The 16,153-nt window shown below is 40.5% G+C and overlaps 1 protein-coding gene across 3 annotated transcripts in view; it reads left to right on the forward strand.

Moving 5' to 3' along the window:
* Positions 1-7,053, forward strand: part of CUNH21orf91 (chromosome unknown C21orf91 homolog) — a 26,212-nt gene extending 19,159 nt beyond the window's left edge. Inside the window, exons 4-5 of one of the 3 annotated variants that reach the window (XM_006097008.3) lie at positions 238-300; positions 2,271-7,053. In XM_006097008.3, coding sequence (XP_006097070.1) covers positions 238-300; positions 2,271-2,428 — 221 coding nt within the window. In that variant the 3' untranslated portion in view covers positions 2,429-7,053. Of the gene's footprint in view, positions 1-237; positions 314-2,270 lie in introns of all 3 variants that reach the window. The other 2 variants (XM_023760795.1, XM_023760796.1) reach the window with 2 other exon arrangements.
* Positions 7,054-16,153: the final 9,100 nt, after the last annotated feature.

Genomic DNA, 16,153 nt, shown 5'->3' on the forward strand with positions numbered 1-16,153 from the left:
GGGGGGGGGGGGGGGGGTGTACTGGGATTGATATAAAATTTGTTTCTTCCTGTGGGTTGAGGTTACGATTCGAAAACTCCACACTGCAGGAGTTAATGAATGAATCCTAGGATACTGCTGAACGTTACGTTGGCAGATAAGTACAAATTTTTTAAAAATAGGATATTGTGTTAGTAATGTAGGCAGCTTATTTTCCCAAATTGTTGTGGTAATAATGAATATATTTTCATGTTTCAGTGAATTCGATGACTCCTGGTGAGGTAAAGCAACTGAATGCAAAGCTCCAACAGCGAATACAGGGTAAAGAATCAATGTCAGTGGTGTTTTGCCTGTGAAAATTTTGATACAGAAAATCCCCTATATCAGGGTACTATTAGCTTCATCTGCAATTAAATTTGAAAATTGGGTTAGAACCTGTTAGAGTGGAAGTGAAAATGGAGACTACAACTTTAATCTCTACCTTCTTACTAATATTTTACTATGCAAGTGAACTCTGTTACAGGTCTTTAAGGTATTAGCCCTGGCTTTGAACAATTTCAAACACAAAAATATTAAAATAGCATAGTGAACCCCTTGACCTATCTTCATCAGCTTCAACTAATACAAAAAGCATAGCTAAATTTTCCTTCATCTCTACTTTCACCCATTCCCCTTACCCCACCCCCAGCATGGATTATTTTTTTCAAATATATATATTTGTTGTTGTTGCTGTTATTAATCCTCACCCGAGGATATTTTTCTATTGATTTTTAGAGAGAGTGGCAGGGAGGGGGAGAGATAGAGAAACATCGATATGAGAGAGACATGTTGATTGGTTACCTCCCACATGCAGCCCAGGGGATCAAGCCTGCAATTGAGGTACATGCCCTGGACCAGAATTGAACCCAGGACCCTTTGGTCTGTGGGTCGATGATCTATCCACTGAGCCAAACCAGCTAGGGCAGCTAATGATTCTTTAACATCATGAAATACGATGCTAACACCAATAGTTTAATAGTTAGTGTTCAGAATCCCCAATTGTCTCTTTTCTTGTTTTTGCAATTTATTCCCATTTCGGTGAGGAAACTACACTTCAGAGACAGTTAAGTTGCTTACAAAGATGATGCATTCATTCAGTATCAGATTCTAACTCCTGTCTTTATAACTCCAAAACTAAGTGGTATTTCTTGACCACACATTCTCTCAGAATAATAAAATAGTAATAGTAATAGCAACAGCAACATATATTTGTCAAGTACTTCTTCTGTGGTAAGTGCTTTCCAAGTATGACCTATTGAATCCTCACAGTAACCCTATGAAGGTCCTACTCTCATTGAGTTGATACATAAGGAGAAATGAAAACATAGTTTATAATTACTTGCCTGAGTTTCTTGAGAGAAGGAACAAGGATTAAATATCCCAGGCAGTCTGATTCCAAAGCCTCTTAGAGGGGTTTCCAGACCTAGGCATTAATGTGCACTTACTTCCCATAAGTCATGTTAGATACTGACTGAACCTCTTCCTCTTTCAAATTGAGAAAAGTGTCTCAGGGAATAGTGACTACCATTCCTGTTACGCATCTATATAGGCATTGCTTATGACACTGAGGTTTCACTTGGTGGAGAAGAGGAATACCCTATTCCAGCTGACTATGCAAAGTATGCAACACCCTAGAACAGTGATGGCGAACCTATGACATGCGTGTCAGAGGTGACACGCGAACTCATTTTTTTGGTTGATTTTTCTTTGTTAAATGGCATTTAAATATATAAAATAAATATCAAAAATATAAGTCTTTGTTTTACTATGGTTGCAAATATCAAAAAATTTCTATATGTGACACGGCACCAGAGTTAAGTTAGGGTTTTTCAAAATGCTGACACGCCGAGCTCAAAAGGTTCGCCATCACTGCCCTAGAATGATCAAACAACTGTTTCCTTTGTGTCAGATCACTTTTTTCCCCTTCCTTTATCCTCACCCAAGGGTATGTCTATTGATTTTTAGAGAAAAAGGAAGAGGGGAAGAGAGAGAGAAACATCAATCGATTGCCTCCCATATGCGCCCCAACCAGGGATCGAACCGCAACCTAGATACGTGCCCTGACTGGGAATTGAACCCACAACCCTTGGTGTACGGATTGATGCTCCAACCAACTGAGCCACCCAGCCAGGGCGGTATCAAATCACTTTAATTACAAACATTCACCCAATGCGTGGTAAAGTACTTGAAGTATAAATCATAGGGTTAGCTTTCTGTGTACTCAAATGGAACTTCTTTTTAAATCCTTACAGAAGTTTTTGAAGAGTTAACACGCCAAGTGCAAGAAAAAGATTCTCTGGCCTCAGAGCTCCATGTCCGCCACGTCGCCATCGAACAGCTTCTCAAGAACTATTCCAAGTTACCATGTCTGCAAGTGGGGCGAACGGGAATGAAGTCCCACCTGACATGAGCAACGGAACTCAACTTACACTCACTTCCTGTGCCCCACCACTTCCTGGTCAGCCAGGCTTGCATCATTAAGTTTGCAGAACTTAAAGGCAGTATTGAACATCTTTGTTAGAAAAAGCGGATCGTCACACTCTAGTCTTCTAGGGTTCATCATTTTGGTTTATCTGGGGAATTTTTTTCCCCATAATTACTAAGTGGCCCTCCCTAACTTTTACCACATGTGACTATTTAAATATACTGTTACAGTGTGATTTTATGAAACATAGTTTAATGTAATTCACCTCTCAAAACAATAGAAGGTTAACAAATACCTTAGATTAGTCTGAACTACTAAAGATAAAAATTTAAGAGGGAAGTTAAATTCATAATATCACCTCTTATTTATTATGAGCAATATTTTAATATGAAAATTTTATATATAAAAATGCTATTTTAGGTACCTTTCCATTCTCTTTATAAATGTGTATTTGAATGGCTCTGTGTATTATATTTACACTTTCATGTGTGAATATCTTACCCATGTTTCAGATCTTACTGCATTTTATTCTCTTACTACACTGCTTTTACAACTGTTACCTTGTTTTCCAAAGATAAATGTATTTTGGAGTAGAAATCTATCTGGTTGAATTGTTTGACTCCTGATAACTCTTATAAAGAGGAATTAATACCTTTTTAAAGCAAATATCCAAGAAAATAAAATATATAATTTTTTCTAACAAAAGCAGTTCTGAGTTTGTTCAGGAAGAAAATGCTAATCTAGCTTTTGTATGTCAACAAGTCTACATAGAAGTTAGAGCCTCTTCTGTTTCATTATTTTCATTGTACTGACTTTGATGTGTTAGAATTTGGACAGAGTAAGTCAAGCCTCACTTGTAAGTCAAATGGATTATCTTCAAATTGAATATACTGTTAAATTATTGCCCTGTCTTTGAAAAAAATTAAAATTATTTTGTGTGCCACTTCAGATCAAAGTTCAAAAATCCTTGAACTGTCCAAATTCTGTATCACTGAAATTAGTGCCCAATGAAAGCATTCTGGGGCATTTTTCTAAACTTTGGAATCTAAAGGGAAAGAGAAGATTGCTTGACCCAGAAAAACAAAACTCTAATTCAAAAAAAAGAAGCCCATTTTTTTTTTCATTTTAGAGAAACAGAAACATCAATTTGTTTTTCCAGTTATTTATGCATTCATTGGTTGATTCTTGGGGATCAAACCCACAACCTTGGCATATTGGGATGATGCTCACAACTGAGCTACCCGGCCAAGGCTAGGAAGCTCATTTTTGAAAGGATTTTATATGTTGCCTATGTTTCCAAAGAGCTCTGAACTAATGGCTTGTCTCAAACAGCTAGATAAGTTTTTAATTTATTATAGTAAAAGCCTCAACCAGTGTAGAACTCAAATGGGCTCTAAGTTCGTTTTCAGCTGGTGTTTAGAATGTGTTTATAAGGTAAGATCCTTTGCTTGAAAGAATCTACAGGGAAACCCATAATTTGGTAGCACATGCATACAAAGATATAAATGACTTCTGCCTTAAATTTGGCAGCCTGCCCTGACTTGGGTCAGATTTTAGTCAAACACAGACACTATTTGACTAAAGCAAAGAAACACCTCAAACTAATAGAAACAACTTTTTGTAATGCTAGAATGTGTTAAATTTGCCCAAGAGTATTGCTTGCTAATCTCATTCATTTTTGTTTTGTTTTCTTTGAAGTATGACATAACTGCTTTTTTGGAGGGAGCTTTTGAAAGATGCTTTCAATTTCTCTCAATTTTTGAGTTATCCAAAATGAATTTAAAATCCAGGAGTGGGGACACGTTGCCTTAGTGTTTGATAAGCTTTACTTTGAATACGTGCAATATCAAAATCCATAAATTTACAAATTAAATAAAACCTTTTCCGGATGATGCCAGTAGGTATCTCAGTGCTTAGTTGTTTTGGTCACATTTTCAAATTTGACTTGACTCTCTTTTGGCAGAATTCATCATGGGTGTTACCAGCCAGTGTGCTTGCATACATTTGTGCTTCTATTTAGATCACTTTGGGACAGCCATGAAAGTCTGGGATGTGTTGCATTTGATGGTAGTTGCATATTTCCGGAATGGGAGCCATATGGTGCGGCCCTGAACACAACAGTGCTATCCAAAGCAAGTATGTGCGTGCTTCTTAAAGCATTTCTGGCAAATGTGCAGGTTTACTAATGAGTTAGGACAATTAGATGGGATGTTGCCTGTGCCAAGGTCTTAATTAGGGACTCTGATTTATCCCACTTAGATATTTCTACTTAAAGTCTTCAAGGGAAAGGTGCTCTTTAAAAATGTCTGTGGTGCTGGTACTCACACTGGTACTTTATTTGGGTAAAATATTCTAGTAAAAAAAAAAATTGTTATTTTGCACAGCAGTTTTTCCAAATATTTGATAAACTTATTTTATATTCTAATGTTAGTTTTCTTGGTTGAATATGAAATTCCTATATATTTTAAAACAAGGCTAAGGGACACTAACCTTGAAAGACTATGAAATTCCACAAATATTGGTTACCATACTTGGCTATTCTTCTGTACAGTTGGTGGTACTTTCTGAGGAAGTTTAGGAGGAAATCTTACCTATACCTTCCGTTTCAAAAATGGCAAAAGAGGCAAGTTATCTGTTATTAATTTCAGAGCTTATATGGTTAAGGGGAGTGAAATAAGACTGATATTTTTTTATGTTATAAGTAATAATTAAACAAGTTTAATTCAGTTTTTAAAAAACCAGTCTAAAGTCAAAGTGGTTGTGACTATCAAGATTATTCTCTTGATTGAAATTTTCAAATCCATTCAGGCTTTTGTCATCCTTTGGCCTTAGTATATATAATATCCTAATTTGTCTTACATTTTTTTAAAAGTCACGTACTTAAGACCCCAGTAATAGATTATGGAGTCAGCAGAATAGTATTTTTTAGTTTCTTATGCATAATGTTGGAGCAAAGAAATGCTCTTATTTTTTCAAATTATATGCTCAATTCACCACAAAGTGCCCATTTTTATATATATTTGAGAATTATTTTTAAAATAAGTTCATGTTGGAAAGTGGTTTCAGAGATATAGTCAAAATATATTCTATTTTGTTGGCATCTTGAGATTTCCTCAGGATTTTCATTTTACTATATTCTTTACCACTGAAGATGGTTTAAAGTACTTGCTTTCTTTGTTTATGTATCTTTACTTTGGAGTTTACATTTGAGTCTGTTTTTGGATCTATTTGTGTATGTTTGCCATTTTGAGTTTTGATTTTTTTAAAAGAAATTTTCTTGCATTATTGTAAAATGAAATACAAAATGTATGTGCTCTAAACTTTGGGAACTTTTAAAGGATAAATTATTTGTGTAGCTTAATAGGAGGTTCAGGTTAGTGACCATAAAATTAGGTTACGTGACATGAAAACTTTTAAAGGGTATAGTGTAAAGTTATTATAGTGTTATTTTTCTGATTTGTGCCGGTGAGTTTACTGACAGATGTTATCGATTATGCTAAGGTAAGATATTTGAGTATTTTCAAGTACTTAATAAGAAGTTTAGTACTCTTAACAATTTCCTTAAATATATTTTGTTCAGATGTGGCTGTAAAACAAAGATAATTTATTTCATTTCAGTGTTTAATTGCATTTTTCACTTTAGGTTGGTGGGAATAATTATTTGAGAAAATTTGTGGCAAAAAAACAGTACGAGACAAAACTCCACAGGTTATTCTTGCCAAGTTAAGTCTTTTGGTGATGGGATGAGAGAGGGCTGACTTACCTGAGTACTGAGGTGACAGGGCTCTGGCACAAGTGCAGGCGTCCTGGAGGAGGAGTATAATACTGTGTGTGGAATAACAAGGTTTTGTCTTGCGTCTCAGTATTTTCATTCCCTTTGTCCTTTCCTAATTGTTCTTGCCATAAAGTAGTCCAATGTATTAAGCAATTTGGTCATGTTGCTGAGAACCACATCACAGCAAGTCTCTAGCATTAAGATTTTTTTTTTAGCATCTAGTTTGTAACATACATTTTCTATTCTTTTTAGTTTATGAGTCCAGATTATGACTGCACTTACCCATACTAGAGTGAAACAAAATCATGGAAATGAGTATCGTCCACCCTCTTACCCCCCAAAAAGTGTTAGTTGAACTTCCCTTGCCTACACACAAGGCAAAGGGAATTTTAGTAAATAATGTGTTTATTTCTTTCAAACATGTAGAATGCTTATTTCCATTCTACTACCTCGAAAAGAGGCAGTTTAGGAAATGTTCAGTAACAACTTCTGTTTTAAAGCCATTCCCACTTTTACAATATGTTGTGTGTGTTAACTTTGCTTTAAGTCTGAGTAGCTTACACTATGGTCATTGAACTTAATCTCTGTGGTGTTAGAAATTTATTTCACAACATTGTGCTAAGACATTTGGAAAAAGAAAATGCAATTTTAATGGTGAGAACCAACTTGGTTTTAAAAAAGTTTAGACAATACTTGGCTGTTACACTTTTCTTTTAAAACTGCAATAATTTACATTTTTGTATTGCTCTACTTTGGAACTGTAACTACTTATGCTTGTCTACCATTTTTTATTTTATAACAATAAAATAAATATTTTGTTATCTGTTTCAGTGAATATTTTCAGTGAGAGCATTTGTTTTTTATGGTTGACCTATATGGGGTGGGGAGGGGGGTGTTTTGCAGGCTTAAGAAATTTACACTTAGAATTGTTATCTAACAATTTCTTATCTTAATTTCTTATGAGAATCTTTCTTTGAGCCTTAAATGAACATTCTCTCTGTCCCAAGAGTCCAGACACAGGTAATAAATTCTTGTCACTTAGTGGATGTTTATGTAACTTTTTAAATGGGATTCTACTTTACATAACAATAAATACACAGATTTTAAGCATACTTGAGTTTTAACAAATGCATAACCGTCACCTGTTTGTACCCCTTTCCATCTCCTTATTCCCCAATCCCTTCCACCCACTGTTCTCATCCCTGTCACTGTAATTTGCGTTTGCCTGCTCTAGAACTTTACATAAATGCTGTCACACAGTATGTGCTCATTCACCTCTGGCTTTTTCTCTCAAAAGGATGTATTGAAATTCATATTAATGCAAGAATCAGAAGTGTATTCCCCTTTTTTGCTGAATAGTAATTATTGTCTGAATATATTATCATTTGTTCATTTACCTGTTAATGGACATTTGAGTTGTTTCCACTTTGGGGCTAATAGGAATGAAGTTGTTATGAATTTTTAAAATTAGCTTTTAAAAGAATTTGTAAATGTAACAAAATATTCAAGGTCCCTTATGATTAGTGTTATGAATCTGAATATTGAATTACCGTTTTTCCAGGAATAATTTTTAAAGTAACAAATAATTTTGTAGTACTGAAATTTAAAACTAGGAAACACATTGTACAAAAGATCAGGCAGAATACAAAATAAAGGATGTTTGAGAATTGAAACACTTAATGAGGTACTAAGAGAATCTTAACTGTCCTTGAAGTCTCTTCACAAGCTTTAATAGTCTGAGTCACACCGCTTTGTTTTCTAGAAGAGACAATGGTGGCCAAGGAACCACAAAAGAAGTTGTTCTATTTAGTTTTAAGTACTTTTAAGTGAAATTTGTCACTTTTCTAAGCCTGAATTGACTCAGCTCGACCAAGCAAACAGTTGGTAAAATATAAGCCTGCCAACTACTTTCTCGCCTTTGCTCCTGCCCAGCTTCCAAGCCTTCTTGAGAATTCTCAAACTTACTAAAATTTGCTCTCACTTTTCAGTGTCATTGTAAGACCTTGAATCCTTTGCAGGTGTCTTAGAGACTGGAAGTAGATGTGAGTGTGTTGAGGGGGAGCTGCAGGCAGACACCCTTTTATCTTTATAAAAAAAACCCTACTATGCAAATAGACTGAACAGCGGAACAGCCTAACAACCGGTTGCTATGATTGCGCTGACCACCAGGGGGCACGTGCGGAGCATGGCGGGCATTGGCAGCAGGCGCAGAGCACAGAACATGGCAGGCATCAGCCACGGTGGGATGGTGGAGCAGTTGAGCGGGAATGCCAGACCAAGGCAGGGCGCCAGTTGCTGTCAGGTTGCTGTCATCGGGGCGAGCCTCTGGTAGTTACTGAAAATTCTTTGCTCCCGCACAGCACACTCACCTGCTGCTGGCGCCTGCCCCACTTGCACCCGCTGCTGGCGCCGGAGCCGCCTCTTGCACCTGCTGCCAGCGCCCAGTGCCAGCCCCAACCGCTCCTGAGGGCTTCTCCACCTCCCCCTATTCCTGAGGGGCGATCCGGGACAGCAGCTGCCACTCGCACGTGCCGGCCCCAATAGCTGCGAGCTGTCAGCACGTGGGAGCGGCAGCAGGGGGAGCAGGGGCTGCCAGCAGATGGGGCCACAGTGGGAGGGGCTAGGCGGGGGTGCAGAGGACCAGCCCCTGTGCCTACTGCAGCTTCACAGCCCACAGTTCCTTTCAAGGTGCACGAATTCGTGCACTGGGCCCCTAGTATAATTTATGTATTTGCCCTCTATTCATAAAGGTTTTTCAAAGGTTTGACTTTGGGGATCTGAACTAGAAGATGTCTTAGATCCCTTTATCTTGAAAACTCCACATGACTTGAAATTGCATCAGTAGGGTTTTCTTGTTTGTTTTTGGTTCTCTGCATCAGGTCCATCCCAGGTGGCACAGATCACCGTCACCTCTGGAAGCAAAAAACTACAGCCCCAGCCTCCCTTGAATCTGGGGTGTGCCCCCCACCCCTCCCTTAACTAGTGACACAAAGAAACTGGGTAGGAAAGGATCTATGTTGAGAGCAGCTGTGTCTGACTATCAATTGAGGCAACACCTGGTATCCTATGTCCAGTGTGGCTCCTGGTATTGAGTATCCATTGCTCTGTGTAAGTCTGGCCATGAACTTACTAGTTGATCCACATTTGTTCATGCCAGGTTCCAATCCTCCTGGGTGCTCTATTAAATAAATTCCCGTTTAGCCTGAGTCAACTAGTTGTTTTCTCTAGCTTGCAGCTGAAACTCCGTCACGCCTAACTTCATCCACTGGACCATGTCCATGTCCAATGCCCTCCTCCTTTGAGATCTTAGAAAATTGGTTTCTAAAAGTGAACTGTTGCGAGCCACCTCAGCTGTCCCTCAGGACCACATGGACTGCCTGTTGGGCCAGCTGAAACTGAAGGGAAGATCCTGGAAAGAGTAAACCTGTTGGTTATGCAAATGTCAGTTTTCCTGTTAAAAGTGTTCATTGTTCACAGGTGGGGTGACTTTGGAGAGCTTCCCACTGTCCACCACGAAGTACTAAAAGGGCTCACAGTGTGACTCTACCAGGATCTTGGAGGAGATGGTCTAGTACAGTGCTCAGCAAACTATGGCTCGCAAGCCACATGCGGCTCTTTGGCCCCTTGAGTGTGGCTCTTCCTAAGCCTTAGGAGTACCCTAATTAAGTTAATAACAATGTACCTACCTATATAGTTTAAGTTTAAAAAATTTGGCTCTCAAAAGAAATTTCAATCGTTATACTGTTGATATTTGGCTCTGTTGACTAATGAGTTTGCCAACCACTGATCTAGTAGAAACAGTGATGGTCATAACTTTAGCTCTGGGCTTGGTCTGTGTTCTCCCCATTAATATTAAATGACTCCCAGCCCAGTAAGGATCTGCTGAGAGAATGAGAGAATTCTGAGGCAACCTCAGGACTGCCTCTAAAAGAAAGTCAGTAGCTACTCAATAAAATGCCTAGGCCTTCATCCGGTGACTGAATACTACACATTGTCTCCACATGCGCCATTCTCCACCCACCTTCACGACTATTTCAGGCTTTTGCTAACTTTCATTTGTTGTGTCTCCATTTCTCCTCCAAACCAGTGGTTCTCTGATTTTGACTTTTATGAAACATACATCAGTGGGCCACACCTTCAGAGTTTCAGAATTAATAGTCAGGAGTGGGACCCAAGAATTTTCATCTCACAAATTCCCCGGTGATGTAAATCGCACAATCATACCACTGCTCCAAACCATCCATTGCCCCAGAGTTCACTTCCCCAAAGATGTGGCAATGCTACTCCCTTCGCAAAGACTTTTCTAGATTACTATTGCCTAGAAAGTAAAAATCCTCACAGCTCAGAGGTAAAAGCCTTCACCATTTGGCTCCTACCTATTTTCCATTTTAATTATTTCATCAAATTGAGACTGGTTTTGTGCCAGGAACTCTAACAAGCCCTGTAGGCTTTGGGTCAGAGTTAAAAGCCTTCAAGACTCTTGGTCAACTGAAAAGGATTCTGCCAAGAGATCAAATAAATAAGGATTGAGAAATGTCCGTTGGATTTAGCAACCAGGAATTCAATGAGAACAGTTTTAATGGACCTTTGGGAGCAAAAACTGATCACAATTGATTGAACGTGTGGATGGGGAAATAAGATAGTGGATTTGGGGCATGATCTCTAAGAAGTTTGGTCATAAAGTGAAGCTGAAGTCAGAGAGGATGTGTCCAAGGTTGTTGTTGTTGTTTTTTTTCTAAGTTGGGAAATACTTGAAAGTGAATAAATGCTGAGAGGACTGATCTAGTAGAAAGGTTGAAGATGGAGAGGTAGCAATAATAAAAGAAGTACTGAAGAGATGGAACAGAATAGCACACTTAGCATGATCTGTCAAGAGGGTTAGGATCACCGCAGGCTTTGACACTGTCTGAGGGTAGGTCAAACTGCAGATGAATATACTTGAGGGAGATTGATTGTAGAGTAACATGAGAAAGTCCCTATCTGGCTGCTTCTATTTTGTATGAGTGAGAAGAAAAAGATGATGAGGTGAGAGACACAAGGGAAGTGGTGAATAGCTGCTTCCTGAGAAATGAGAGATGTCTTGGCTACAACAGGAAGGGTTGCTGGACTGCTTAGAAGGGGTGGAGGCTGAGGTCCATGACTCACTGTTGGTTGAGATACTCTCAATTTGCGTTCAGATTTTGTTTCTGTAAGTAGATACAGAGAAGGACCATTTTCGCAACTGGAGAAAACTGAGAGCGCAACTGAAAATAGATGAGAATCTAAAACTTGGATAAATGTGTGGCTCCAAAAGAAAACTGGCAACACCTTTTACCCAAGAGATGAAATGTCAAGTGTCAGAAAAATGACAAGTATGTAAAGCTACTGCAAATACTGCATGGGTCCTAGTGGTTGAGTGTCGACCCATGCACCAAGAGGTCGCAGGTGTGATTCCCAGTCAGTGCACATGCTTGGGTTGTGGGCTTGATCTCCAGTAGGGGGTGTGCAGGAGGCAGCCGATGGATGATGTGATGATGTTTCTTTCTCATTATGTTTCTATCTCTTTCTCTCTCTCTCTCTCTCTCAAAAACAATCAATAAAGACATTTTAAAAATACTGTATTAGTGCCCTAACCAGTTTGGCTCAGTGGATAGAGTGTCGGCCTGCGGACTGAAGGGTCCCAGGTTCTATTCGGTCAAGGGCATGTACCTTGGTTGCGGGCACATCCCCAGTAGGGGGTGTGCAGGAGGCAGCTGATAGATGTTTCTCTCTCATTGATGTTTCTAACTCTCTATCCTTCTCCCTTCCTCTCTGTAAAAAATCAATAAAGTATATTTTTAAAAAAATACTGTATGAGGAAAAATGAATTCTGTAGCTTTAACAAACATAGGCAATCATTTCAAGCAAGTATTTTTATTCATCCTCTCAGGCTCCACGTGCACGAGTGGACTAAGACTGTTTTGAAGGTCAAGCCCTTACAGCTTAGCAGAGAGATGTGGGGAAGTACCTAACCTAAATAAAAGGAGGTTCAGAGAGGCTAGCCAATATATAGAATATGGAAGAACACCACGGCATAGTTAAACAGAGTTTCGGATATGAATCTTCAAAGCAAGGAAAGGGCGATGTAAAATGAGAAGGGCTCTTCTAGGGGAAAGTGGCAACCGAATCGAAAGTGATGAAGGCAGAAGAGGAAGTCATGATGAGCAAGGCGATTGCGGAACTGACATTTGGGAGGTTGAGTTCTAACTCTCCCCTTCACTACTGCGCACTGTCTCACCTCTCTTAGCCTCACTTTTATCATCTGTAACAAGTGGAATAGAACTCGATGCTCTTTAGGGGAATTCCAGCTCTAACACTCTACAAGGATAATGAATTCTAAGAAACCTGCGATGGAAAATCTCCCCAGCTCCTGCATGAACAGCTGAGCTGAGCAAAGGACATAAAGGAAGCGTGGTCTCATTTAAGAAGAAACTGTGAGAACTGTGAGGTGCTTTCACAGCAAGCTGTTTCTATGATCATCTGTGACAAAAGAAAAAAGACAGAAGAGTCAGCCTGGCTCATAAACAGAGATACGATCTTTTATGTCCTGATTGCAGAAAGGAAAAAAGGACAATTCAAGGCTTATGGTCCTTTTTTGCTCTCCCACATTCTTATAGCAGGAGACAATATTTTTGGGGGGATGGGGGAGGGGAGACTGTTCTCTTAGGAATAACAATCAGAAGTTGGGTCACCTACAGCACAACTCCTGAAGACTGGTCCGACATTTCCAGCTGTGCGTGGGAAATGGAAAGTGGAGGGCAGTGTGGTAAGCTATTTAGCAGGACATAATTTCTTTAATCAATATAACTGACCTTCGATGGTGGGGAAAGGGGGACATATGTAATGCTTTCAACAATAAAGATATATATACACACACACACTCTCCTTTACTCTGATATGACATCTTTCTTATTGTGGGAATAGAAATTTGTTTTTCTTTTATGAAGGGATAAAAACAGTAGATGACAGATTTCCTTTTTGTTCAGTTTTGAGGCCTTAGTTGGTAAAAATTAGAACAATGTTATGATCTTATGTTGGTGCCTCTTATGTTGGTTCTTCAGAGAAACCAAGAAACAAAACCAATAGGGTGTGTGTGTGGAGGGAGGGAGCGGGAGGAGAGAGAGAGAGAGAGAGAGAGAGGTGGTTTGTTATTTTAGGGAATTGGCTCACGCAGTTGTGGGGACTGGCAAGTCTCATGTGCAGAGCAGGCTGCAGGCTGGGAATTCTGGCGAGCGTTGATGTTGTAGTCTTGATTCCAAAGGCAGTCTGGAGGCAGAACCCCCTCTTCGTCAGGGAGCCTTCATCTTTTCTCTCCAGGCCTTCAACTGATTGGGTGAGGCCCACCCACGTTATGGCCATAATATGTTTTATTAAAATTTACTGATTGAAATGTTAATTACAACTAAAAAAAAAAGTACTTTCATAGCAACACCTAGACTGGTGTTTGACCAAACCACGGAGCACCAAAGCCTAGCCCAGCAGACACATAAAATTAACCATTACAGTTGATCTCTGCTTTTCATTTTCTTTTGATAACTCCATGAACTTGGTGCATCTGGAAGCCATGAATTTGGCAATGCCTTATCCAGACAGCGTCCTTGAAGCTGCACTCCCCATGCCCCTCAGCTCAGCTCTTCATGATCTCCAGAGAAGGACATGCACTCAGGAGGCTCTTACACTATTCTAAGAGGGCAAAGAACAGCTTTCCGTTAGATTTTTAAATAATCCTTTGTGTGACAAAGACAGTCACCTATAAATATCCTTTTTTCCCCTCTTAATCTGACGTTGGTCTTAAATTATTTGAAGACTGAGCTTTATACAAAAAGTGCAGAGCTCCTACTAGATTCGAAACCCAATAATTTTAGATAAATTCTGGAAGGTTGTTAGAATACTGAGTGTTTGGTTTGTACCTCTCCGATTCTCCTTGCTCTCTCCCACTTCCACCCTACAAATAAGTCTCCAGGGAGTTATTTTGTATCAGAGGAAGATACCACTCAATCTCAACCACCCCCTGCCCCAAGCACACATTCCTGAAACAAATTTGCACAGTCCTGGGAGGTAAGAGGGCTTGAGAGGCCCCCTCCCCCACCCCACAATGACTACTGGGTAAATAACTGGAACTAGATAAGGCAGCATCTGTGCCCCCTGCTAAGTTTCTCTCCTATTGCTGCCACACTGTTTCTCTCAAAAGCACCAGGAAAATGTGGGGCCCTGCACACTGCTGCTGCCCTGCAGAGAGATTGGGGGAGCATCCCCCACTTAACAGAAGAGAACATGCAGGGGGAGTTGAGCTACTGACCTGCAAAGCCACATTACCTGTGTGAACGAAGTACAAGCCAATAGACCAAGAGACATCTGCTTCCTGCCGGGCTACGCGGCTTTTCATCCACGAATGGATGGAATTTCTGTCCCAGATTGACACAGACTGGTCTCCTGTCCGAGAACAAAGTGGACCTGCATGTGAGCTATATAACTTTCATAGGGAACCACTAGATATGTGGTGCTAAAGGGCCCTTGGAGAATCTCAGAGCTTTGATTTGATTTGATTTCATTTTGTTTTCATTGTAAGAGAGCCCTTTCTTATAGGAAAAAGCCAATTTCAGCAAAATTCATTCCTAGTAAATGTCAAAGCTTATAAATGCCCCTTGTTATTAGATAGGGAAAAAAGGGAAAACATATATATACCCTGCTGATCCTGACTGGTTCTTCAAGGCAGAGGTGTTAAGTCATATTTTTATTATAGTCATATGTTTGAGAGACTGAACTGTGTGGGTGGGATTACCTCTGTCAACAGAAGAGAATGGCAACTGTATGTAAGAGCCCCAAATGCCCCATATATCCTATCTAATAAAGACAGAATATGCAAATTGACTGTCACGTCACAACAAAGATGGCAGCGCCCACAGCCAATAAGGAGAGAATATGCAAATTTACGCAACAAAGATGGTGGCGGCTGGGCTGAGACACTTGTGTTGCAGGCATTCCGCCCCGCCCCGGCACTCTGGGCCTCTGGGCAGTGCCCAAAGATGGAAGGCGGCTCCCGGCCAGAGCGAAGGCAGTGCCAGCAGCCAGGGGAAGGAAGGCCTATTCTTGCACAAATCTTTGTGCATCGGGCCTCTAGTATATATCTAAAAGCCTAAGCAACCAAACAACCAGAACAACAGGTCAACCAGTCACTATTATGCACACTGACCACCAGAGGGCAGATCCTCAATGCAGAAACTTCCCCCTGGTGGTCAGTGCACTCCCACAGCCAATCTCCCATGGCCGGCTGGCGGTGTTGGTGTCTGGCATCCATTTCTTCTGTGCCTGGCCCGGCGGTCATGGCCTCCTCTGCCTACCCTGCCAGGGCCTTCGGGCCCCGGGCTGAGACTGGGAACTGGGGATGGGTGGTGGTGGATGTGGCCCCTTTCCTAGAGGAGTTGAGGGCCAGCCCCCTCCTCACGGCCAGTGGACAACCTCCCGCACCCCATCCCTCCCCGCTGCCATCAGGCCCCGATCAGCCCGGCCCTGATTGGCCCTGATTGCCAGCCAGGCCTAGGGACTCCACCCATGCACAAATTTGTGCACCGGGCCTCTAGTTTATCTACCCTAACAAAAGAGAAACATGCAAATTGGTGTCACTCCACTATGCCCACCAGCCAATCAGAGCAACTATGCAAATTAACCCAACAAAGATGACGGTTAATTTGCATACGCAGGCACGGAGCAAAGACTGAAGGCTCCGGCTGGAGTGAAGACTCAAGACTGAAGCGGAGAAGCCAAGCCTCACTGTGGCCGGACCAAAGGCCTGGGTCCCAGGTGCCAGAGGAAAACCTGTGCCAGCTGCCAGGGGAAGGAAGTCCTATTGCGTGAATCTTTGTGCAACGGACTTCTATTATATTATATTAATTATATTATATTATATTATATTATAT

The sequence above is a fragment of the Myotis lucifugus genome, unplaced genomic scaffold, assembly GCF_000147115.1.
Source record: "Myotis lucifugus unplaced genomic scaffold, Myoluc2.0 scaffold_193, whole genome shotgun sequence".
NCBI lineage: Eukaryota > Metazoa > Chordata > Mammalia > Chiroptera > Vespertilionidae > Myotis > Myotis lucifugus.